Source organism: Macrosteles quadrilineatus, unplaced genomic scaffold (assembly GCF_028750875.1).
Source record: "Macrosteles quadrilineatus isolate MER2022 unplaced genomic scaffold, UCM_ALF_1.0 Scaffold_1__1_contigs__length_201487025, whole genome shotgun sequence".
Lineage (NCBI taxonomy): Eukaryota > Metazoa > Arthropoda > Insecta > Hemiptera > Cicadellidae > Macrosteles > Macrosteles quadrilineatus.
The window spans coordinates 70,770,142-70,792,723 of NW_026542594.1; the positions used below are offsets into that span (position 1 = coordinate 70,770,142).

Genomic DNA, 22,582 nt, shown 5'->3' on the forward strand with positions numbered 1-22,582 from the left:
TTAAGAAAAACTATTATCATTCTGTAAATTTTGAACAAGTTACTCAATAAATTGTACCATACTCTGTATCAATTTGAATAAAAACCCATTACCATCTGGAGTGATCTATTACATAATGTTCAGTAAGACTGTACACATTACATTTTAAAGTAAAAATTAGATATGTAATGATGGTATGGTTAGTTTCTTACCCTGAAAACAGAATAAAATATAAAAATCAGACTTCAACACCTAAAATTCTGTTTTATTCTGCATCTCCCTTTAATCCTGTGTCTTTAGTCTAAAATTTCAAGATGAAAAATGGAGACACACTGTTCAATTCAAACAGAACAATAAGCATGTAGAAAACATTGGACTTAACATTGTTGTCAGGATTTGGGAATTATTGTGGTGTAACAATAAAATATAGCAAATGCTAACTAACTAATTGTTATGATTATTATGTGTTTTATTTAGATTTGTTATATGAATTTCAAAACCTGATGTAATTATTAATAAATAATGAAAGCATATTTGTGGTAAGAAAAGAATATTTGTACAGTTATCTTTGTACAGTGTTTCCAATATTTAGCTCTGGATAGAACTGGACACAAGATTGAATTATATTAATGGTAATTTTTTTGTTTGTTTGTGAGTGATGTGGCCTGAAGACCCTGGAGTGACCACGTGGCGTGGTCTTGACCTTAACTCCCTTCAGGTAGACGAAGCCTACCTCAATATCACTTCCAACAAAGACGAGGTCTACCTCTATTCCATCTCTGAAGACTGTGATCGAGTAAGATATCATTATAACAGTATGTTGAGACCAGTGACCAGACCCTGTGTTGGATCTTTATTTGTTTTCTTTTTATATGATGTCTGCACACTATATAGTATTGCATATTTTAGTGACTATGACATTTAATTTTCAATACATGATACATACACAGCTAATTGTACGAGAATACTGAGAATACATACAAATGTACATGTGAATAGTTACAAGTAATCAATACATACAAATGTATATGTGAATAGTTACAAGTAATCAATCAACTAAAATTTAGATTTCTTTTGATCGTATATGGCCGGGTTAGGTCCAGCATTATATACCATTGACTTTATAAAAGTCAATGATTATACTCATTTAAGGAATGCAATGTCATTGATATAACATACCTACTGCTTTAATTTAATTTCCAAACTTAAACTCAAATCTGTGAGGGTCAGTATCACATAAATCAATTACACTCATAACAAATACCCCCGCCGCAGCAAACCTGCCGACTAAGCGAATTTCCATTTGTCTGAATTGATTTTCAGTTAAATATATTTTAATAACATTAGGTTTAACGAGTACCTAGGTTTGCTGCTACAAAGAAACTAATAAAGTGTGTTTTTGAGTAAAATATTGATAGCTTAGTACAAAATAAATAAATTTGCCAAGTTTGTTCAAAATATATTCATAAACAAGCAAACTACAACATTTGACAATATTCTCGATAAGAATAACATGGGAATTTTAAATTTACAATTTTTTTTTATTTTCTCCGTTACTAATATTCGAACAAAAATACTTTTATATACTAAATTGTTTGTTTTTTTAAGCTCTTTAAAAAGGTCTAACGAGAAATTGGGAAATTTTGTGTTTTGAGGGTCAAAAGTGAGAAAAACCAATTTTTACCCCATAAAACCCCCCGTAAAGCCCCGTTCCCATGGTTCGATCGTGCTGGCTCGCGAACTCATTCAAGTTTATCCCGCTTTACACCTTTAAACCAAATTTCATCAAAATCGGACAAAAATTACTCAAGTTATCGCGTTCACGGACGTATATATCCTTATATATAATTCTGTAAGACAAATTTTTTACCAGGAAATTGTGGACGTCTGGTAAGTCGCAGAAAAGTAGGAGGGGTCTTAAATTAAAGGCCTTGACCCCAGAGACTCGGGAAAAATATTCCGATAAAATTACTAGAAAACGAGATATAACGTAAAATGTTCTCCATAAGAATAGCATTAGAAGCCATTTACTGCTGATTTTTGTTTACTTCGATACAGCTGATCGATCGTGATTTATCACCAAGCCAGTAGCAATATTAACATTTGGATTATTGATTTGCCAGTCAATTCTGCAATGTACTATATAAAACCAGGGATAACGTTTTATTTAATAATTAAGACTTACTTTAGGTTACGTTATAGAATGTTGAAATGCATTATTTTACCGTGAAACTTTTCAAATTTGTGTATTTAAACGTTTAACATGAAATAACCACATTGACTAAATAATTAACGATTCAAGATTAATGGAAAACTTCTGCTTTGTTTTTATTTCAAAACATATGTTCTAGATTTATTCTAAACTTTCTCTATTTTAAATTTGAGATTTATTGTAGTGTTTAATCAATGTTTTGTATGAAGTGGAATAACCTTAATGGCTACTCTTAGAAAATAACCTGGGAATAAAGATGGAATAGGTTTGTACAGGAAATATATATTTGTTGATTAAGTAAGTAGTATGACAAGTTCCAATGGGAGGAAAAACAATATTGTTTAGAGATTTTAAACATGTACTGTCTGTTGTTCGCAACAGAGTTAAGAATCATCCGATAATTAGGCCTAATTTGATAGAATATGTAACGTCAATCGCACCTTTAAGAGGAATACCACCACATACACTAATTGTAGTTTTTTTTTATGTTGATCAGAAAAAATCTAGGGTTAAGGTCAATTGGATGCCTTTACTTTACACTAATGTTGTTAAACCCAAAAGGAGTATAAACTTAGAAATATTAACTGGGTAGGGATGCTAATTTAGCGGGTTTGGTCAAGAACTAAGCTTACCTCAACATACCTTTATTTGCCTTTTCATATTTGACGAAGACAATTTCCAATATTCCAATCAGGGAAGTCTTTTTTTATCACTATTAACCACAAGACCAAAGCTACCTTAATAAACCAGTATTCACAACAAACAATTATATTTATTCACAAACAATTTTATGTTTGCTGCCTTTAGCAGAGTTAAACCTATGTAGTGATTCGATTTGAATAATTTATAGATAATAACATCAACAAAGACAAACAAAAAACTGTTTTTTACACAAAATATGTACATGTATATCTATTCTGACACATAGATAATATATTTCTTAGTTTGTTTAAATATTGGAATAATTTGTTATTTTTTATTGAGCTTTTTAGGGACTTATGTCCCTACAAGCCACCAGTATATATATAAGTCTATGTACAGGGTGTTTTTTTAAAAACTTGCATCTTTATTTATGTAAAAACCGCAATAGATAGAAATATGCAGTTTGCGGGAATCATCTATTGACGTAGGGGGCCCAATTGTTTTGAATTCAACGTTACATTCACATTCCCCCCCTTTCCCCCCCTGCCCCCAACTTATTTTTTTTAAATAGCAAGGTACCGCTTGTGACATATCAAATGAAAGAGCATAAAAAAAGAAAATGTTTGATGAAAAAAAATTAAAAATTGGTTTATAAATTTGCGAGATATTTCCCCCCCCCCTTCCCCGGAACTTGATTTTTTTTTTAAAGCAAAGTACCCCTTGTGACATATCAAATGAAAGAGCATGAAAAAAGAAATTTTTTGGTGAAATTTATTTTTCATTTGATATGTCACAAGGGCGGGTACCTTGCTATTAAAAAACAAGTTATGGGTAGGGGAAAAAGGGGGGGGGGGGTTATCTCACAAATTCATGAGCCGATTTTAAATTTTTTTCCACCAAAAATTTTCTTTTTTCATGCTCTTTCATTTGATATGTCACAAGGGGTACTTTGCTATTAAAAAAATAATCAAGTTCCGGGGAAGGGGGGGGAAATATCTCGCAAATTTATGAACCGATTTTTAATTTCTTTTCATCAAATATTTTCTTTTTTCATGCTCTTTCATTTGATATGTCACAAGGGGTACCTTGCTATTTAAAAAAAATAAGTTGGGGGCAGGGGGGAAAGGGGGGGAATGTGAATGTAACGTTGAATTCAAAACAATTGGGCCCCTACTTCAATAGATGATTCCCGTAAACTGCATATTTCTATCTATTGCGGTTTTTACATAAATAAAGATGCAAGTTTTTAAAAAAACACCCTGTATATACAGGGTGATTGATATAAGTGTGCCAGCCGTTTTATTCGAAAACTATAAGAGATATAAAAAAAGTTAAATGGTAAGTGCCTTGGATTTTTTATTTAAAAAATTATAGTCAAGTCAAAAAAAATATTTTAGCCGCCATTTTTTCAATATGGCCGCCAACTTTGATTTTTCTTGCGGAATACCCTGTATTTTATGATGTATTCTGGTAGAAAAAGTAATTTTAAGACGATTTTATTCTTGTGATTTTTTTCATAAACCTAACCGTTTTAAAGATAATAATGGTTAAAGTTTTGAAATTTCTGCTTGAGAAAGAGTTTCGAAGCAAGCATGCCAGCTGTTTTGCTCGAAAACCATTCAAAATTTCACAACTTAAACCATTATTATCTTTGAAACGGTTAGGTTTATGAAAAAAATCACAAGAATAAAATTGTCTTAAAATTACCTTTTCTACCAGAATACATCATAAAATACAGGGTGTTCCATAAGAAAAATCAAAGTTGGCGGCCATATTGGAAAAATGGCGGCTAAAATATTTTTTTTGACTTGACTATAATTTTTTTAATAAAAAATCCAAGGCACTTACCATTTAACTTTTTTTGATATCTCTTATAGTTTTCGAATAAAACGGCTGGCACACTTATATCAATCACCCTGTATATATACAGGGTGTCCCATAAGTAAAGTGCCAAACTCTGGGAATAGGTTCTATGGGTCAAAATAAAGAGAAAATCAAGAATAAAGTTTTTTTCAAAAACGCTTCGTTTACCAGATATCCGCCATTTTGTATTTTTTACTAAATAATTTATATCTTCTGATTTTTTCAACCGATCCTTATAAAACTCGGTAAGTATGTTTAGATAAAAGAGACATACTGTAGAAAAAAAATTCAACTTGGTCCAATTTAAAATTTCAAAATGGCGGCCATTTTGAACATTTAATCTAAAATTACGGGAAAACGGTAAAAAATACAAAAATGTACTAAGAACACTTTTTTTTATAAAATTTTATTTCCAATCTATCAACACCAAAAACATGAAAATCGAACAAAAAATAACCGAGATACATTAAAATGTGTGTTAAGAGGCAGCAAAAAATCCATTTGTTGTAAATAGCCCCAATCAGCTGAACAGCTGATTGAAAAACATGTGTTTGTTGAGTTGCATTGTTGCATTGTTGTTATTATTGTTCTGTTTACTTTAAACATCATCATTGTGATCAGGTTAGGTTGATATTTTCTAAGTTTATTTAAATGCCGAACCATAGCTATTCTAATGTCGAGCTAGCTGATATTCATTTTTTTTACGGCTTAGGTAATGGGAATTCGCGTGAGGCATGCCGCCTTTACGCAGAAACGTTCCCCAACCGACGAATTCCGTGTAGGAAAGTGTTTGTAAATGTTCACAGGAATTTGAGGGAACGAGGAACACTAAAATTCACTGAGAAGACCGGACGGGCTGTTTCTGTAGATACATTAAATAATCAAGAAAGAGTTTTGACGGCCGTGGAAGAAGACCCAAGTACTAGTGTTAGAAGAATATCGCTTGAACATGGTATTTCAAAAAGTTCTGTGTGGCGGATTCTACATAATCAGCAGTTGTATCCTTACCATATCCAAAGGGTGCAATGCCTAACCGATAGGGACTTTCCACCCCGTATTAACTTATGTCAATGGTTCTTGCAACAGATCGCATTACTTCCTCTGTTTCTCTCCAACATTTTATTTACCGATGAGGCTGGGTTCTCGAGAGAAGGAATTTTTAATTTTCATAATAATCACTTCTGGGCCGATGAAAATCCCCATGAGATATCACAAAGAAGGCATCAAGTGCGCTTTTCTCTCAATGTTTGGATAGGCATTGTTGGGGACTATCTTATAGGGCCATGGTTTTTACCCAACCGACTTAATGGTGTGTCTTACTTAAACTTTTTAACACAAGATCTTCCCGGATTGCTAGAAAACTTACCCCTTCATTTGAGAAACAATATGTGGTTTATGCAAGACGGTGCGCCACCACACTTTTCATTGGATGTAAGGCGACATTTAAATCAAGTGTTTGGAAATAAATGGATAGGGCGTGGGGGGCCCATCCCATGGCCTGCCAGGTCTCCTGACCTTAATCCCCTGGACTTTTTTGTATGGGGCTATTTAAAATCTTTGGTTTACCATACCCCTGTTGACAGTATTGAGGACTTAAGGGAACGAATTGTAGCAGGTTGTGAAGTGATAAGACAAAAGCCTGGGGTATTTGAAAGAGTGAGGGAGTCGATGAGAAAGAGGATGGTTTGTGTCGTAGAAATGAATGGAGGACACATGGAACATTTGTTGTAGTTGATAACTTTCAAAAAAGCTATCATTTGTTAAGATTTGATTTTGTATTTAATTAGTTTCCTCATTTTTTATGTTGTCACTCAATAAATGGTTTCAATGTATCTCGGTTATTGTTTTGTTAATTTTAGATTACAAGTTTAAAATGGCCACCATTTTCAGATTTTAAATTGGACCAAGTTTAATTTTTTTCTACAGTAGGTCTCTTTTATCGAGTTTTACAGGTCGGTTGAAAAAATATGAATTATACCAATTACAATTATTTTCTAAAAACAGCTGATCTGGTGATTGGGGCTATTTACAACAAATGGATTTTTTGCTGCCTCTTAACACACATTTTAATGTATCTCGGTTATTTTTTGTTCGATTTTCATGTTTTTGGTGTTGATAGATTGGAAATAAAATTTTATAAAAAAAAGTGTTCTTAGTACAATTTTGTATTTTTTACCGTTTTCCCGTAATTTTAGATTAAATGTTCAAAATGGCCGCCATTTTGAAATTTTAAATTGGACCAAGTTGAATTTTTTTTCTACAGTATGTCTCTTTTATCTAAACATACTTACCGAGTTTTATAAGGATCGGTTGAAAAAATCAGAAGATATAAATTATTTAGTAAAAAATACAAAATGGCGGATATCTGGTAAACGAAGCGTTTTTGAAAAAAACTTTATTCTTGATTTTCTCTTTATTTTGACCCATAGAACCTATTCCCAGAGTTTGGCACTTTACTTATGGGACACCCTGTATATATACATATATAAAAATTTGAACGAATAGTGTTTTTGGCCTCTGGGGACATCAAAATGAAAAAGTAAATCGGTCCCGGGTCTAGGTCTTACCGTGCCACCTACGGTAATAGCTACTTCCCTATAGGAAAATTCGCTAAAAGGTAACAGTTTGGCAATATTTGGATTACAAGGCAAGCTCTATCATGGTGGAAGTAAATAAGGTGTGCTACTGCGCATCGTAGCCGGCTGTGGGCGGTGCGGGGGAGGGGTATCGTGACGTCACCTTGGGGGCAAACATGCCTCGCGACCATATCGAGCAGTGACAACGCTCTAATAAAATTGTAATTTTTAATAGTAAGAACCGATAAAAATTCCTGAAACTTTGCATAGTCTTGGACTATTAACATAGGATGCTTATGATGTAAATTTTATTAATTTATTTGAAATAAAAACCATTCAACCACCGATCAAACTTCAAACCTTTTCATACTAACACAAAAAAGTTAGTCGGCTACCAAATCACGTATTATTTGGTCAGGTTTATCAGACCTGCGGGAAAGTTTTAGGGAAAGGTTCTAATTTAACTGTAGTATCGGTTGGATTTCGATAAAAAATTTACTTTTTTAGCTACGATGAATTATATCAAGCGGCAACGAAGCGCGCGCTCAGCCGATGACACCGTTTATTGGATAAATAAGGCCACGCATTTATTATCCAAAACACTGTAGCCAGACTGTAGCTACATGTTATAAGGATATACTTTGTATTTTACATTTTAAATTAAATATGTAATATTAACATGTGACAGATATAATAAGTTTTACATTAAAATGCGTTGCAACATCTTCGTTTATGTACAAATTAACTCTCTTTGATAACAGTTGCCATAAAATTTGTAGGATCAGAAATGAATAACATTTCCTTAACCAAAAACATAGTTTTTTACATTTTGCACTCTTATAAAAATATTTACGTAAAAAGTAAACATCTAAAAAATTAAACATTTCGTCACCTCTGGATTTTTCTAAACTTTTTTAAGTTTCTTTAGAAATTTTCTTTTTTTGCCACTAGCAAAATTGCATTGTCTTAGCCTCCTGTTGATTTGTTTGATTTTGATATATGTTCGTATCGTTAGATATCTTCTGACAACGTCCTCTTGTAAGTCACCATTTACTAAGTAAAATTTATTGGTAATGGTAGGTACAGATCCTGGTTGCATTGTTAATGTAGGGACTGTGAAAATCGGAAAAACATTTTTCTGTTTTCTGTATAGCAGCAAAAAGTTGTTGTGATGGCGACATTAACCGTCCTCTTGTAATAAAATTAATCCAGGTTGGGTTTTCATTTCTAACTGAAGATTCTGAGTTTTCTCGAAGCTCTGAATATTTGATGAAAAATCAATTTCACCAAACATTTTCTTTTTTCATACTCTTTCATTTGATATGTCACAAGGGGTACCTTGCTACTAAAAAAAATTAAGTTCCGGGAAGGGGGAGGGGGAAATATCTCGCAAATTTATGAACCGATTTTCAATTTTTTTCATCAAACATTTTCTTTTTTCATGCCCTTTCATTTCATATATCACAAGGGGTACCTTGATATTTAAAAAAATTAAGCTGGTGGCAGGGGGGAAAGGGGGGAATGTGAATGTAACGTAGAATTCAAAACAATTGGGCCCCCTACGTCAATAGATGATTCCCGCAAACTGCATATTTCTGTCTATTGCGGTTTTTACATAAATAAAGATTCAAGTTTTTAAAAAAACACCCTGTATATTACGTTAAATACATTCCTCTGCGTTAAAAATCATTTATTATTTAAACCACTATATGCAAACTTTGGTTTTAACTAATCAACAACGATTTGCAATACTTTAAATGCAATTTGGCAACGTTAGCCCTATTCACAGAGGAGACAATATTATATATTCTCTGTGAACCATTACGAAATAACCCATATTCAAACGGGGGAAAACACACTGAAGTCAACAAAACAACAATTTTTCACATAAAAATATAAATACAGGAATAAAAACATCACTGAAACTATATTCATGAAACTACATTATTTGTTGGATGGCAATGTGTGATTAATGCAGTACAGTACTTGGCAACTGACTCGACTCGCAGCACGCGCTCCGATCACGCGCTTATATAACTAAGCATATCTCAGGAAATAACGCCTCTAACGGTATATAGTTTGAAGAAAAGTTAAATTTGGATCTTTATCTAAAACTTTCCCGCTGGTCAAATGCTTCTAACCAAATAGTCCGTGATTTGGTAGCCGACTAACTTTTACATGTTTAGTTTTAAGAAAGGCCAAGTATAAAGAGTGATTTCACGCTTAAGTTTTTAAAAATAACAAACTATTTTTTCACAACACGCATCGTCTACTTATAATTGACGTCCATGTCAAGTTTCATAATTTTTCCTCAATTCTAACAGTTCAAAATGTTGATGTTAATAGAGCAGTGTCACGCTGAGCTATATACGCGCGCGAAGCGGTTTGCCCCCAAGGTGACGTCACATCACGATGCGCAGAACGGTCTCAAACTCGTCCGGCTGAGTAGCACACCTTATTTACTTCCACCATGAGCTCTATGACTATACTTTGTCATATCAATTATAGTAAGCTAGTTGTTCTACCCTTGATCCGGGTAGAGAAACAGAGAAGATGAAGATATTGTGGTTTTTCCAGACCGATTTTGTTACTTAATGGGTCGTTGGAAAGCCTAATTCATGTAGATTTGCAAATAATTATGAAAGTTTGATTTTATTACATATTTGAGGTGAAAAAAATGATACATTTAAAACGACTTTTTTCCCCAAGTTTATATTTGTAGCCAACTTTAGGCTGCCTTTATTGCAAAATACGTAAAGCAACCTCCTTATTATAGTGGTGAGAAAATGCTGAATTAAAGATGCTGTTGTTATATTTTGTACATTTATAAAGAATTTCTTTATAAAAATAAATACGTCTGCCTTAAAAAATAAGGTTGCCAATGACACAGAAAAAAATGTACACTTAAAATATTGAAGGGCTATAACAGCTATAACACTGATTAATTTTGATGTTTGCCATATAAATGTTTTCTCATTATAGTCAATGAACCTCTCAACAGGGCTGATTTACTGAATAGGCATGGTTGGGCCTAGGGCATGTGGCAATTGGCTTTTTTGGGGGCGCAAAAAAATTGGAAAATAAAAAAAATTGGCGGTTGTATTTGCATGATTGCAGTATCCTTCTGATAATTCCGCCCGGCCGTTTAGACGTCGCAACTGTCCCCCGCGATTTAGGCAAAATTCTGACTATTTGCCACGGTCGTGTAGACATAATTATTGCCTTCCATGATCGTGGCAATATATGAACATATCCCGCGGTCGTGAGGAGATTATCATCGTCTACCGCGAATGAGGCAAAATTCTGATCACCCCTCGCAGCATGGAAGACATCACTAATCGTTCCCCGCGGTCGTTTGTACATAGCAATTGCCTGCCGCGATTGCGGCAAAATGGCAATAATTTCCTGCCATCTTGTGAAGATCATCATCGTGTTCCGCATATGAGGCAAAATTCAGAACTTTTCCTGCGATTGTATGGACATTATCATCGTGTCTTGCATTATCGCCATTAAATTCTGATCACCCCTCGCGGCCGTGAAGACATCATTATATCGTCCCCCGCGATCGTTTGTACATAGTAATCACCTCCCGGGATTGCAGTAAAATGGTAATCATCTCCCACTCCCTCGGCCATGTATTGTATAGAATATAGATCATCGTCTTCCGCGAATGTGGCAAAATTCTGATCTTTTCCCGCAGTCATGTGGGCATTATCATTTATTTATTTCGTTCAAAGTACAATTGCCTCACTCGAGAAACCATTCCTCACTCGCCTACGGCTCGTGAGTAAGGATGTCTCTCGAGTGAGTCAATTGCTCACTTTTCTCACTAGTTGCACAAATAACTATAGAGATACGGTAGTTTAAATTTAGAGAATGAGGCAATGTTTTTAATCCCAGCGGGTAATTTATTGTAAATTTTTTCCCCATATACTGAGGGGATAAATGAAAGATTTTAAGCCTATGTTGAACTTGTTTTATAATATTTTTGAATCTTGTGTTATGTGGATGAGATTGTTGACAGTCCATGAATGTGTCGAAATCACTTTTAACCATTAATGCCAATTTGTAAATATAAGAGCTAAAAAAAGTTAAAATTTTAAAATGAATAAATAAATCTTTATAATGTGTTCTACGGGAGACTCTGGCCATTAATCTTACAGCTCTTTTTTGGAGAATAAATATTTTTTTGGCCTGGCTAAATGAGCCCCATACAGTAATTCCATAATTCATAATCGATGAAAAATATGCGTGATATACTACTATTTGTGTTTCTAGATTAGTAGTATCCCGAATTATTGTGAGAACAAATGTTGCTGAGCGTAGTCTTTTTGATAGGTTTTTAATGTGTTTTTGCCAATTTAGTTGTGAATTGATTTCTATTCCCAAATAATTTATTGACTGTTGTGAATGAATTGTAGTTAAGTTTGTATTTACAATTATTTCTTGGTTAATATTGGATGTAGAGAACTGAATTAGTTCAGTTTTTGCCACATTCATGGACAGGCCATTTACTGCAAACCAATCCCCGAGGAGTTGAAATCATTGTCATTGTTTTGCGCGATTGCGGCATAATTCTGATCATCCCTCGCGGCCGTGTAGATTGTATCTCCCGTGGTTCTGTAGATATCATAACCTTCTCCTACGGTCATGAAGACATTGTTATTATTGTTTCCCGCCATTGCGGCAAAACGTTAATCATATCCCGCAGTCGTGTGGCGTTCATCATTGTCTTATGCGATCGCGGCAAAATTCTTGCTGTTTCCTGCATTGGTGTGGACATTATCATCGCCTTCCGTGATCGCGGCAATATTCTGATCATCCCTCGCGGCTCTGTAGATATCACCCTTGTCATCTGCGATCACGGAAAATTTTGATAATCCCTCGCGGCAAATAAATTTAAAATTCCCATGTTATTCTTATGGAGAAGACGGTAAACTGTTGTATTTTGCTTGTTTATGGATATACTTTTATCAAACTTGTTTATTTTATACTAAGCTATTAATATTTTACTAAAAAATACACTTTATTAGTTTCCTTGTAGCAGCAAACCTAGGTACTCATTAAACCTAATGTTATTTAAATAAATTTAATTGAAAATCAATTCAGACAAATGGAAATTCGCTTAGACAATAGACAATAGACAATAGACAATTAATCTTTATTTACACATTCATTAAGAATAGTAGTAGCGTCAATTTACAATTTTTTCTAAATGTGTGGTTGAGGTGTTGTTTAGTCAAAGACCTGTTGATGGTATTCTTCTAAGGAATAGAAAGGTCGATTAATGAGCCATTGATGCAAAGCCGGTTTGAGGTCATCTTCTGACTTGCTTCTTAGATCTGGAGGTAGCCTGTTGTAGATTTTCATTCCTGCGTATGAAGGTTTCTTTTCAAACTGTGCCGTGCGATGTTGTGGAAGGTTGTACTGCATGGTGTTTCTCAGGTTGTGTTGGTGCATTTTGCCACGCCTTGTAGGGTTATTTCTTACTGCAAATAACACAACTTCCTGGATGTAGAGTGCTACAAGGGTAAGTACTTTGAGTGACCTGAATGCTTCCCTGCAGCTGTCGAGTCTGTGGAGTCCTGCAGTTATTCTGACTACCTTTTTTTGTTTTCTAAGAACTCTTTGCATGTTAGTGGCAGAGGTTCCACCCCATGCTACAAGTCCATATCTCATATGCGACTCGAAAAGTGCAAAGTATGCTACTTTTGTTGTCATGTCATCTGTTGCATTTTTTATATGTTTAAGAGCATAGATGGTTGAACTTAATTTTTTACATATATTGTCCACATGAGGGGTCCAGGTTAAATTCTTGTCGAGTGTGATGCCCAAAAACTTAGCTTCATCTTCCACTTCTACATCTGGGAGTCGTGGCACTTCTTGAGATTTACGGCCAAAAGCTATTTGAGTTGTTTTAGACGTGCGAGATCATTGTTATAGCAGTATTGGTAGACCATACTGAGTGACAAATAGGATTTTACTTCTAGATTTTCAGCTAGTGGTTCATTAAACACTAAGGTTGTGTCATCAGCATACATAAGAGTAAGGCAGGCGTCTCCTATTTGTTGCGGCAAATCGTTGGTAAAAAGAATAAACCGTACCGGACCCATAACTGACCCTTGGGGAACTCCTCGATTTATTGGTTGAAAATTTGATCTTGTTTTTCTTATTAGGCTGTTATCTCTGTGCCTTAGTTCTACAAACTGACTCCTGTCTATAAGGTAGCTTTGAAACCATTCTCTTACTATCCCTGACACCCCCAGGGAATCCAGCTTTTTAATGATTAGCTGGTGGTCAAGGCAGTCAAATGCCTTACTGAAATCAAGAAAGATTCCTGTTGTTAGATTTCCTTCATCTAGGCTGTCAATCAGGGACTCAACCATCTGAATTATTGCTGTTGTTGTGGATTTTCCTTTTGTAAATCCATGTTGCAGGTTGTTTAGTAGGTTGTGATTTGTGCAGTGGTCTAAAAGTCTTTTTAAAACAACTTTTTCGTTTTAGATGCCTTGTTTTAGGGACTTATTTATCAAATCAGCCAATGGTAGTGCTAGTTCGTTGCAGCAATACTTAAGTATTTTTGACGAGATTTCATCAATTCCAGACGAGTTTTTTGCTTTAAGTTTGTTTATAATCATTTTAACTTCCTTCTCGTCTGTGCTTTGAAAGGAGGAAAACGAGTCGGTTAGTCGGCAGGTTTGCTGCGGCGGGGGTATTTAAAGATTTACTAGGTGAAACCCGTCAAAGTCGACAGTTACTGTAGAGGTTGCAAGCAAGATCGTTTGACTATAAATCGATTATAAATAACTCCATTTTTTGAACAATTTGGGTTGTTCCTGATTTAGAAGTGTGCTTTAGGTACGTCCGATCTTAATAATCAATAAATCAAATGGAAGATGGTATTTCACTGAAGGTTCTTAGGTCAAAACAAATAGAATAACGTAATTAGAATTGAGTAAATATATCTAAAACTAAATTCTATAATGTTATGTGCTTAATCTGTACCATTAATATTAGTGAGTAAAAGTGGTGTATGGATTTCATAACCATTATTTTACTAGAGACCGTTGTATTTAACTACAACAGGCTCTGTTGCTAGTATATATATATAAAACAATATTTTTATGTTTCAGTGTCCTTTCAGTTTAGAGGGTGTGATTCACCATCACAGAGTATTCAAAGTCAATACCAAACATCCCTCTAAATGGCGTTTGTACTCTCGAAGTGACAGCATTATCTCTAGCAATGATACCAGGTACTGCAACACTTGCTTTTAGCAAATTTCCCATTTTAGGAATAAACTATTACCGTAGGTCCCATGGTAAGACCTGGACCCGGAACCGACTTACTTTTTGTTTTAATGTTCCCAGAGGCCAAAAACAAAATCCGTTCAAATTCATATACAGGGTGATTGATATAAGTGTGCCAGACGTTTTATTCGAAAACCATAAGAGATATCAAAAAAAGTTAAATGGTAAGTGCCTTGGACTTTTTATTTAAAAAATTGTAGTAAAGTCGAAAAAAATTATTTTAGCCGCCATTTTTCCAATATGGCCGCCAACTTTGATTTTTCTTATGGAACACCCTGTATTTTATGATGTATTCTGGTAGAAAATGTAATTTTAAGACGATTTTATTCTTGTGATTTTTTTCATAAACCTAACCGTTTCAAAGATAATAATGGTTTAAGTTGTGAAATTTTGAATGGTTTTCGAATAAAACAGCTGGCATGCTTGCTTAGGCCTGTATCAAAACTCTTTCTCATGCAAAAATACAGGGTGTTCCGTAAGAAAAATCAAAGTTGGCGGCCATATTGGAAAAATGGCGGCTAAAATAATTTGTTCGACTTTACTGCAATTTTTTAAATAAAAAGCCCAAGGCACTTACCATTTAACTTTTTTTGATATCTCTTATGGTTTTCGAATAAAACGGCTGGCACACTTATATCAATCACCCTGTATACAGGGTGAGTTTCTACTGACCGTGTTAACTTCGCCAGTGGGTTCTACTCACTAAAAGGAACAAAAAAGTTTATGGGAAGGTATGTCCGAAAATCCATATTTACCCAGATATCCGCCATTTTGTTTTTTTACAAAAATATTTTTATCTGTGAAGTTTTTTATTCGATGATTATGAAACTTGGTAAACATGTTACCATACACAAGACCTATAAGAGAAAAAATAATAAAGTTGTTCCGATTGTAAATTTCAAAATGGCGGCCGTTTGAATTTTTCTAACTTAAATAACTCGAAAACGGCTAATTCTATGAAAAAATGTCAAGAATACTTTTTTTTAGCATTTTTAATTTCTTATCAAACAATACCAAGATCAAAAAGATCGGACAAAAGATAACTGAAATAAACCGGTTTTTGTGTAAAAATAAGGCAAAAATTAAGGGTTCCCCGACTAACTTAACATTCTTGTATTCTTGACATTTTTTCATAGAATTAGCCGTTTTCGAGTTATTTAAGTTAGAAAAATTCAAACGGCCGCCATTTTGAAATTTACTATCGGAACAACTTTATTATTTTTTCTATTATAGGTCTTGTGTATGGTAACATGTTTACCAAGTTTCATAATCGTCGAATAAAAAACTTCACAGATAAAAATATTTTTGTAAAAAAAACAAAATGGCGGATATCTGGGTGAATATGGATTTTCGGACATACCTTCCCATAAACTTTTTTGTTCCTTTTAGTGAGTAGAACCCACTGGCGAAGTTAACACGGTCAGTAGAAACTCACCCTGTATATTATTCTTGAGGATTTCTTGTTAGCGTTATGATAAATGAGACATGAAACATTGCAAATTTTCGTTTAATACAAACTTTTCAAGCAAAGAGAAATTAATGAAATATGTAAAAATGAACAAAACAAACAAATATGAACTGGTTACAAATACAGTAGTTGAATTTTGAGAACATATGATTGAGTACAGATAAAAGAAAATAATAAAATCAGCCTAAAAGAAAATTAAAATTTAGCTGAGTTGAATCACTTTTTTACTATCTTAAATTTAAACCAGAGGGGAACATTGTTTTCAGTACCAACTGGTGAGCCAATTCAGAATTCCTTAAGACCAGTTGGTTGCATTTAGGGTTTTGATGTGGGTTTACTTTGTGAAGGTCTTAAAAAAAAGGGCTTTGTTCGTGTACCCATCACTGTGCCTTTAATTTGTAAGAAGTGTTTGTCCATGAATCTGAAATTGTTCATGGTTAGTATCATTTGAATGAGAGTTGCCAAAAAATCTGTAGAAGGTTTAGAATTTGTGGGTCTAGAGTTAAGAAAGTGTTTGGCAGCCTTCAGACCATCATCGTGGGGAATATAAGTGTTTCAACATCAACTGTTACAAGTAATAAGTCTGAATTTTGAGGGAGGTTTAAAACTGCAATTTTGTTTAGAAAGCCGTTAGTGTCTTTTATGTAGGATGGTAAATTTTGTACTAGTGGCTGTAAATGTTCATCAACAAAGGCAGATATTCTTTCAGTTGGTGATCCAATACTTGAGACGATTGGTTGGTCTTCCTGGTTTTCCTGGTGTTGGTCTTGATGGTTTATGCACTTTAGGGAGAGTGTAAAATACTGGAGTTTTTGCATGTAAGGTGTCAATAAATCAATTGTTTTCAAAGATAAATTTTCATTTGGACCGCATTTTTCTATAAATTCTTTTATGTCTTCGTTGAATTTTATGGAGCAGTCATCTTCAAGCTCTTTATATGTTGAAGAATCTTGTAATTGTCGTTCACATTCGTTAATAAAATCAGTTTTGTTTAAAATAACTATATGCTTGTTTCCTTTGTCAGCAGGAAGTAATTACAATATTTTGGTTTTTCTGTAAGGATCTGATTGCTTTGAATTCTTGATTTGTAAGATTTTTGTTTTTGGGCAAACTGTCGGGAAATGAAGGATCTGATAAATTTGATGTTACTATACATTGATAAATTGTTCGATTGGATAATCAGGAGGTAATTGATTAGGTTTCCAAGAACTTTCTTTGAGGGTGTTTGGTAGTCAGTGTCAAATATTTTTAAGATGTTTTTGACGTAAATGAATTTGGTACAAATCGTGTAAACCTACGAACGAGTTCGCGAACCAGCATGATCGGACCATGGGAACGGGGTTTTATGGGGGATTTATGGGGTAAAAATTGGGTTTTCTGGTTTTTGACCCTCAATAAACTTAAAATTTCCCAAATTTTCTCTTGACCATTTTGAAGATCTTAAAAAAACAAATAATTAAGTATATTGAAGTGTTTCTGTATGATTATTGATGGTTACGGAAAAAATTATAAATTAAAAATTCCCATTTTATTCTTATGGAGAATAAGTAAACTGTTGTAGTTTGCTTGTTTATGGATATATTTGGATCAAACCTGGCAAATCTATTTATTTTGTACTGAGCCACGCCCCCCGTACCCACACCCAGGCTAACGACTTGGAAGCGTGATTCCATGTGTAGGCCCGGGGAGCAGCTCACAAAACTTTTACAACAACATGAAAAACCGTGGAGGAAGGTTCAAGAACAACGCGCCATTTGAGAGAAACGATCTGTAATGAACAATTTAAATACACAACAACAAATATTAACAAGCATACATGAAAAACAGCTCTCAAAAAACTTCAAAAATAAAAATATTTAAATTACCCATCTAGCCTACTAACTTACAATCATTTCTTCAACCCTTCAAATAGCCTAATTTCAAAAATAAGAATTTAATAACCTTTAAAACCCTTTAAATATTAACAATTACAACAATATATATATATTTCCTTTTTTAATAAATTCATTTGATCTAGGTAACTATTAAAATTTAGGGGCCCCAAAAATAAAACTGTAGAAAAGATTTGAATAAATATAACAATTTTAAAGGTCAACAAGTAGGCCAGCAGGACTAGAATAAAAAAAAAACAATAACAATTAATAAACTATATGTTTATGCATAACAATAATTATTAACTATAAATAGAGTCTCTTCCTTTTTTATATAAAAATATATATTTTTTGAATAAATAAATCTATAACTAAAATAAATATAACAACAAACGATCCTCAGGTAACTTGCGGTTAGATGGTAACGGTTCAAGGGTCTTCAGGCGCACAACACTGGAGGGCCGCTGAAGTTGGACGGAGCTGGCCGGCCAGAGTCCCAAAAGAGGGCCCCACGATGAAAAATGTTCTCCGCTCATGCTCCAGGTGTTAAAGTTGGCGGTAGTCCTCCTGGGCCCCATCAAGCGTGCTGGGTGCTCTTAAATTACAGCATCGTAGTCAATAAATCTTACAGGTGGAGAAATAAAAGCCAAAAAGGCATAAAACGTTTTATCCAAAAGGATGGCATACGATACAGAAAACAAAACGATGTCAATAGTCGCACTATCTCGGAGCCTCTACCTCTTCACGGTAGGAATAAGAAAAACATGATGCACAGAGTCATTGAGGGTCGTTGGATCAGTAACAAGTCGAACACATACTAAACTACTATACAAAAAAACAATTTGACCATTGATTATGAGTCGTTACATTCGCCGGTAGAAAGTAGTCATGGCTCAGTACTAAGCTATTAATATTTTACATTAAACACACTTTATTACCCTTCCTGTAGGCAGCAAACCTAGGTACTATTAAACCTAATTTTATTTGAATAGATTTAATTGAAAATCAAATCAGGCAAATAGAAATTTGCTTAGTCTGCAGGTTTGCTGCGGCGGGGTTATTATCAACATATATCCATAAACAAGTAAACTACAACAGTTTTCATTTTTTTCCATAAGAATAACATGGGAATTTTAAATTACACTTTTTTTTAATTTTTTCCGTGACTGTTTGGCATACAACAGCGTTTCAATATACCGGTACTGTACTAAATTATTTCTTTTTTAAACTCTACAAATAATGGTTTGGAAAGAAATTGCAAATTTTTTTGTTTTTAGGGTCAAAAATGGGGAAACCCTTTTTTACCCCATAAAACCCCCCATAAACTACTGTTCCCATGGTTCGATCATGCTGGTTCGCAAACTCGTTTGAATAAATGTAGATTTACACGTTTATACCAAATTTCATTAAAATCGGATCATTTTTGCTCGAGTTATCGTGCTAACGGACACATATTTGAATTTGAACGGATGGTGTTTTTGACCTATGGGGACCACAAAACGAAAAAGTAAATCGGTCCCGGGTCCAGGTCTTACCATGAGACCTATGGTAGTAGCTTATTCCCTATATGGAAAATTCTCTAATAAAAAAAAAACTGAACATATTGGTATTTATTTTAAGTTTTTTACCAAACAAAATTTAAAATACAAAATAATATTGTTTAATCTAATTGATAACAGGCAAAACGTGTGGCACTTTGCTGCAGAATTGTTTAACCACAAGCTGTAGGCGAGTGTGGAAAGTTTCTCGAGTGCAGCAAGGGCAATTAGCACTTGTGTTACACATTATATTTTTCCTTCAGTTATTATAAAGCATAGAATTAATTAGTCTTTCAAATACTAAACAACACGTTTTAGTCATTCGTCTATTGGGTCTGATGATGATTGGAGTGTCCAATCGAAATCGATCACCACTTACCATCTTTTATGTATATTTACCGTCTTGTGAGTAACATAAGCATAAATATATGTTTTATTTAAGTGTTAAAAAAGTTTCTTTTATTTACTTTCCAGGTTAAATCCAAGCGTTGAATGAAATAGGAAACACTGCAACAGCTGACCGTAGTTAGTGTACCAACCTATTTCCAAGAGTACAACTGATTAGGTGCATAATAAAAGCACGCTGTTTTGTGTTGTTTGGTTGGAATACTGGTGTGGGGCAAAAAAAAAAGATTGTAGCAAAAAAAAGTGCGGTGAAAGAAAGTAAATGTAGCAGTTAGCAACTTTCTGTACTATAATCAGTGCAAGCAAGCACGCTTTGTAAGGTGACTGTGGGAAAACATATTTTGAGATGGTAAATAACTCTTCAGCAGCCGTTTGAGAATAACCAAATGAACATTGCTCTTATGGCAGGCAAATCCAAGGTGGCCGTTATCCTCCCTGGACTCATGTGGAAAACAACTAAAATACTAAAGAGAAAATTTCTGATCTCAGAATGTTGTACCATTAACTATTGGATAGTCAAGGGTTGTACTAGATATTTAAGTATACAATAACTTTGGTATTTTAAAGAATATTTTTGGATGGTAAATAACCCTTCATCACCTGTTTGAAGTAATCCAAGATGGCCGCTATCCTCCAAGGACTCTTGTCTTAATGTCTGATGCATGTTCTTGATGCACATTTACTGTGCATGTAAATTATTGTACTAAAAATGCATTAAATGGGGCAAATATTTAAACAAAAACTTAAATTGAGCAGCCAATCTAGATTTATTTGCAGCTCACCCAACCTTCTGTCTGAAATAATATGAAATTTTTGGAATTTAAACAAGAAATCTTAAACAAGAAATCTCTATCTGGCTTATTTTTTTTTCCTTTAGCGTTTTGGGTATGAGACTCTGGAAACTCGCCCAGAATTGGGATACCATAAAATCCAATTGTTTCGAACAGTCCTGTTGCTAGTATTAGAACTCTGTTGCTCGAAAATTAGAGTCCTGGGGCTAATAAATACACGATAAAAAAAATAAACTCTGTTCTTTAAAAGAAAAATCCATATTCATATGAGATCCCTGTGGCACCCCAGACAGAACATGAAATGGGCACGAAAAGCCTCCATCACACTTGACCATGAGTTCTCGATAACTCTAATAACTTCGTAGCCACAGCAGTAATGATCCATAGCCTTCAACCTTGTTAAAGTAGGTGATCGTGATGGTTAACCCTAATCATTATCAAAGGCTTTTGTTAAATTCAATATATATATTCAGTCTACTTGGGAAGCCTTACTAAATGCTGAGATAATGTATTTTTGAAAGACTAAAAGGTTTGTAGAGGATGAGCGACCGTGTAGAAATCAATGTTGTTGAGGGATGATAAAACTGTTGAGTCAGAAGAGCAAATTATTCAGGACAAGACTTTCATATACTCTAAACGTATTGCTAAATAGTTATTCAAAGAAAATAAATGATTCAGTCAGTAGGCCTTCAAACAAGAAAAGAGAACTTAACATTTTGTCATAGCTATCTAGACTTATGGTTCGCCAGGTAGGCTAAAACAATAATATGAATATTTAAAATTGAAAATAATTTTATTTAAGCAATCCAAGATACTCGTATTTTTTTACTTTACTCTTTCATTTGTAATTGGAAGTTTTACAAGACATTTTCACAGGCCCACAAGCAAACAGACATTATGTTTGTATTTTAGTAAAAAAAATCACTAATATATGCCATTTAAATGTCTTTCATTCATTCTATAGAGCAGTGAAAACAGCAAAACTCTCATTTAAGTTATAGCCTTTAGCGCGTGTGAGATTGCGGCGTTGCCAGTTCGAACGTCGTGGCCTTGTATTAGAGGTGGCTGTGACTGTGAGTCTGAGGTCCCCAGAGGCCAAAAACATCATCCGTTAAAATTCATATATATATTTGTCTGTTAGCGCCATAAATTGAGCAAAAATGATTCGATTTTGATGAAATTTGGTAGAAACGTGTAAACCTACGTTTATTCAAACGAGTTCGGCTTGCCAATTGGCCTGAAGTGTTTACACGAAGCCAGTAATTCCAAGCCAGTCAGTTGTCTCCTGACAATTGACTCGCCAACTGGCATCGTGTAAACCCGGCTTTAGTCTGCAGGTTTGCTGCAGCGGGGGTATTTTATTTTTTACCCTTAAAGCATTAATTTTCCCAATTTCTCTCGAACTAAACCAGTTTGAAGAGAGCTTAAAAACAAATAATTTAGTATATTGATGTGTTTGTGTGCCTATATTGGCTATTTTGATTTTGATCTTGGCAAATTTATCTATTCAATACTAAGCCACTTTCCCTGTAGCAGCAAACCTAGATACTCGCTAAACCTAATGTTATTTAATTAAATAGATTTCATCGAAAATCTAATCAGGCAAAAATAAATTCGCTTAGTCTGCAGGTTTTCTGTGACGGGGGTATTTCTAATTTTTCATGTTCACTACCAGGTATTCTATTACAAAATAAACTGCTGTCCCAAAGGTGATGTGGTCCACAACACGTTTAAATTCAATAGTTTACTGATGCAGATTGCAAGATTGTAACGTTTTGTCTTGTGATAAGCAAATATAGAGTTTGTGTAACTCAGCTATGCGCAAACTGTACCCACCCCAGACAATGGTCAATCCACATAACATTAATGGAAAATGGCTACTTTTAGCAAATTTCCCTTTAGGGAAGTTGCTATTACCGTAGGTCTC

The 22,582-nt window shown here is 34.2% G+C and overlaps 1 protein-coding gene across 2 annotated transcripts in view; it reads left to right on the top strand.

Moving 5' to 3' along the window:
* LOC128983554 (heparan-alpha-glucosaminide N-acetyltransferase) overlaps positions 1 to 22,582 on the top strand; it is a 178,335-nt gene that overhangs the window by 974 nt on the left and 154,779 nt on the right. For both annotated transcript variants that reach the window (XM_054402867.1, XM_054402868.1), the window contains exons 2-3: positions 636 to 775; positions 14,406 to 14,527. In XM_054402867.1, coding sequence (XP_054258842.1) covers positions 638 to 775; positions 14,406 to 14,527 — 260 coding nt within the window. In that variant the 5' untranslated portion in view covers positions 636 to 637. The remainder of the gene's footprint in view (positions 1 to 635; positions 776 to 14,405; positions 14,528 to 22,582) is intronic.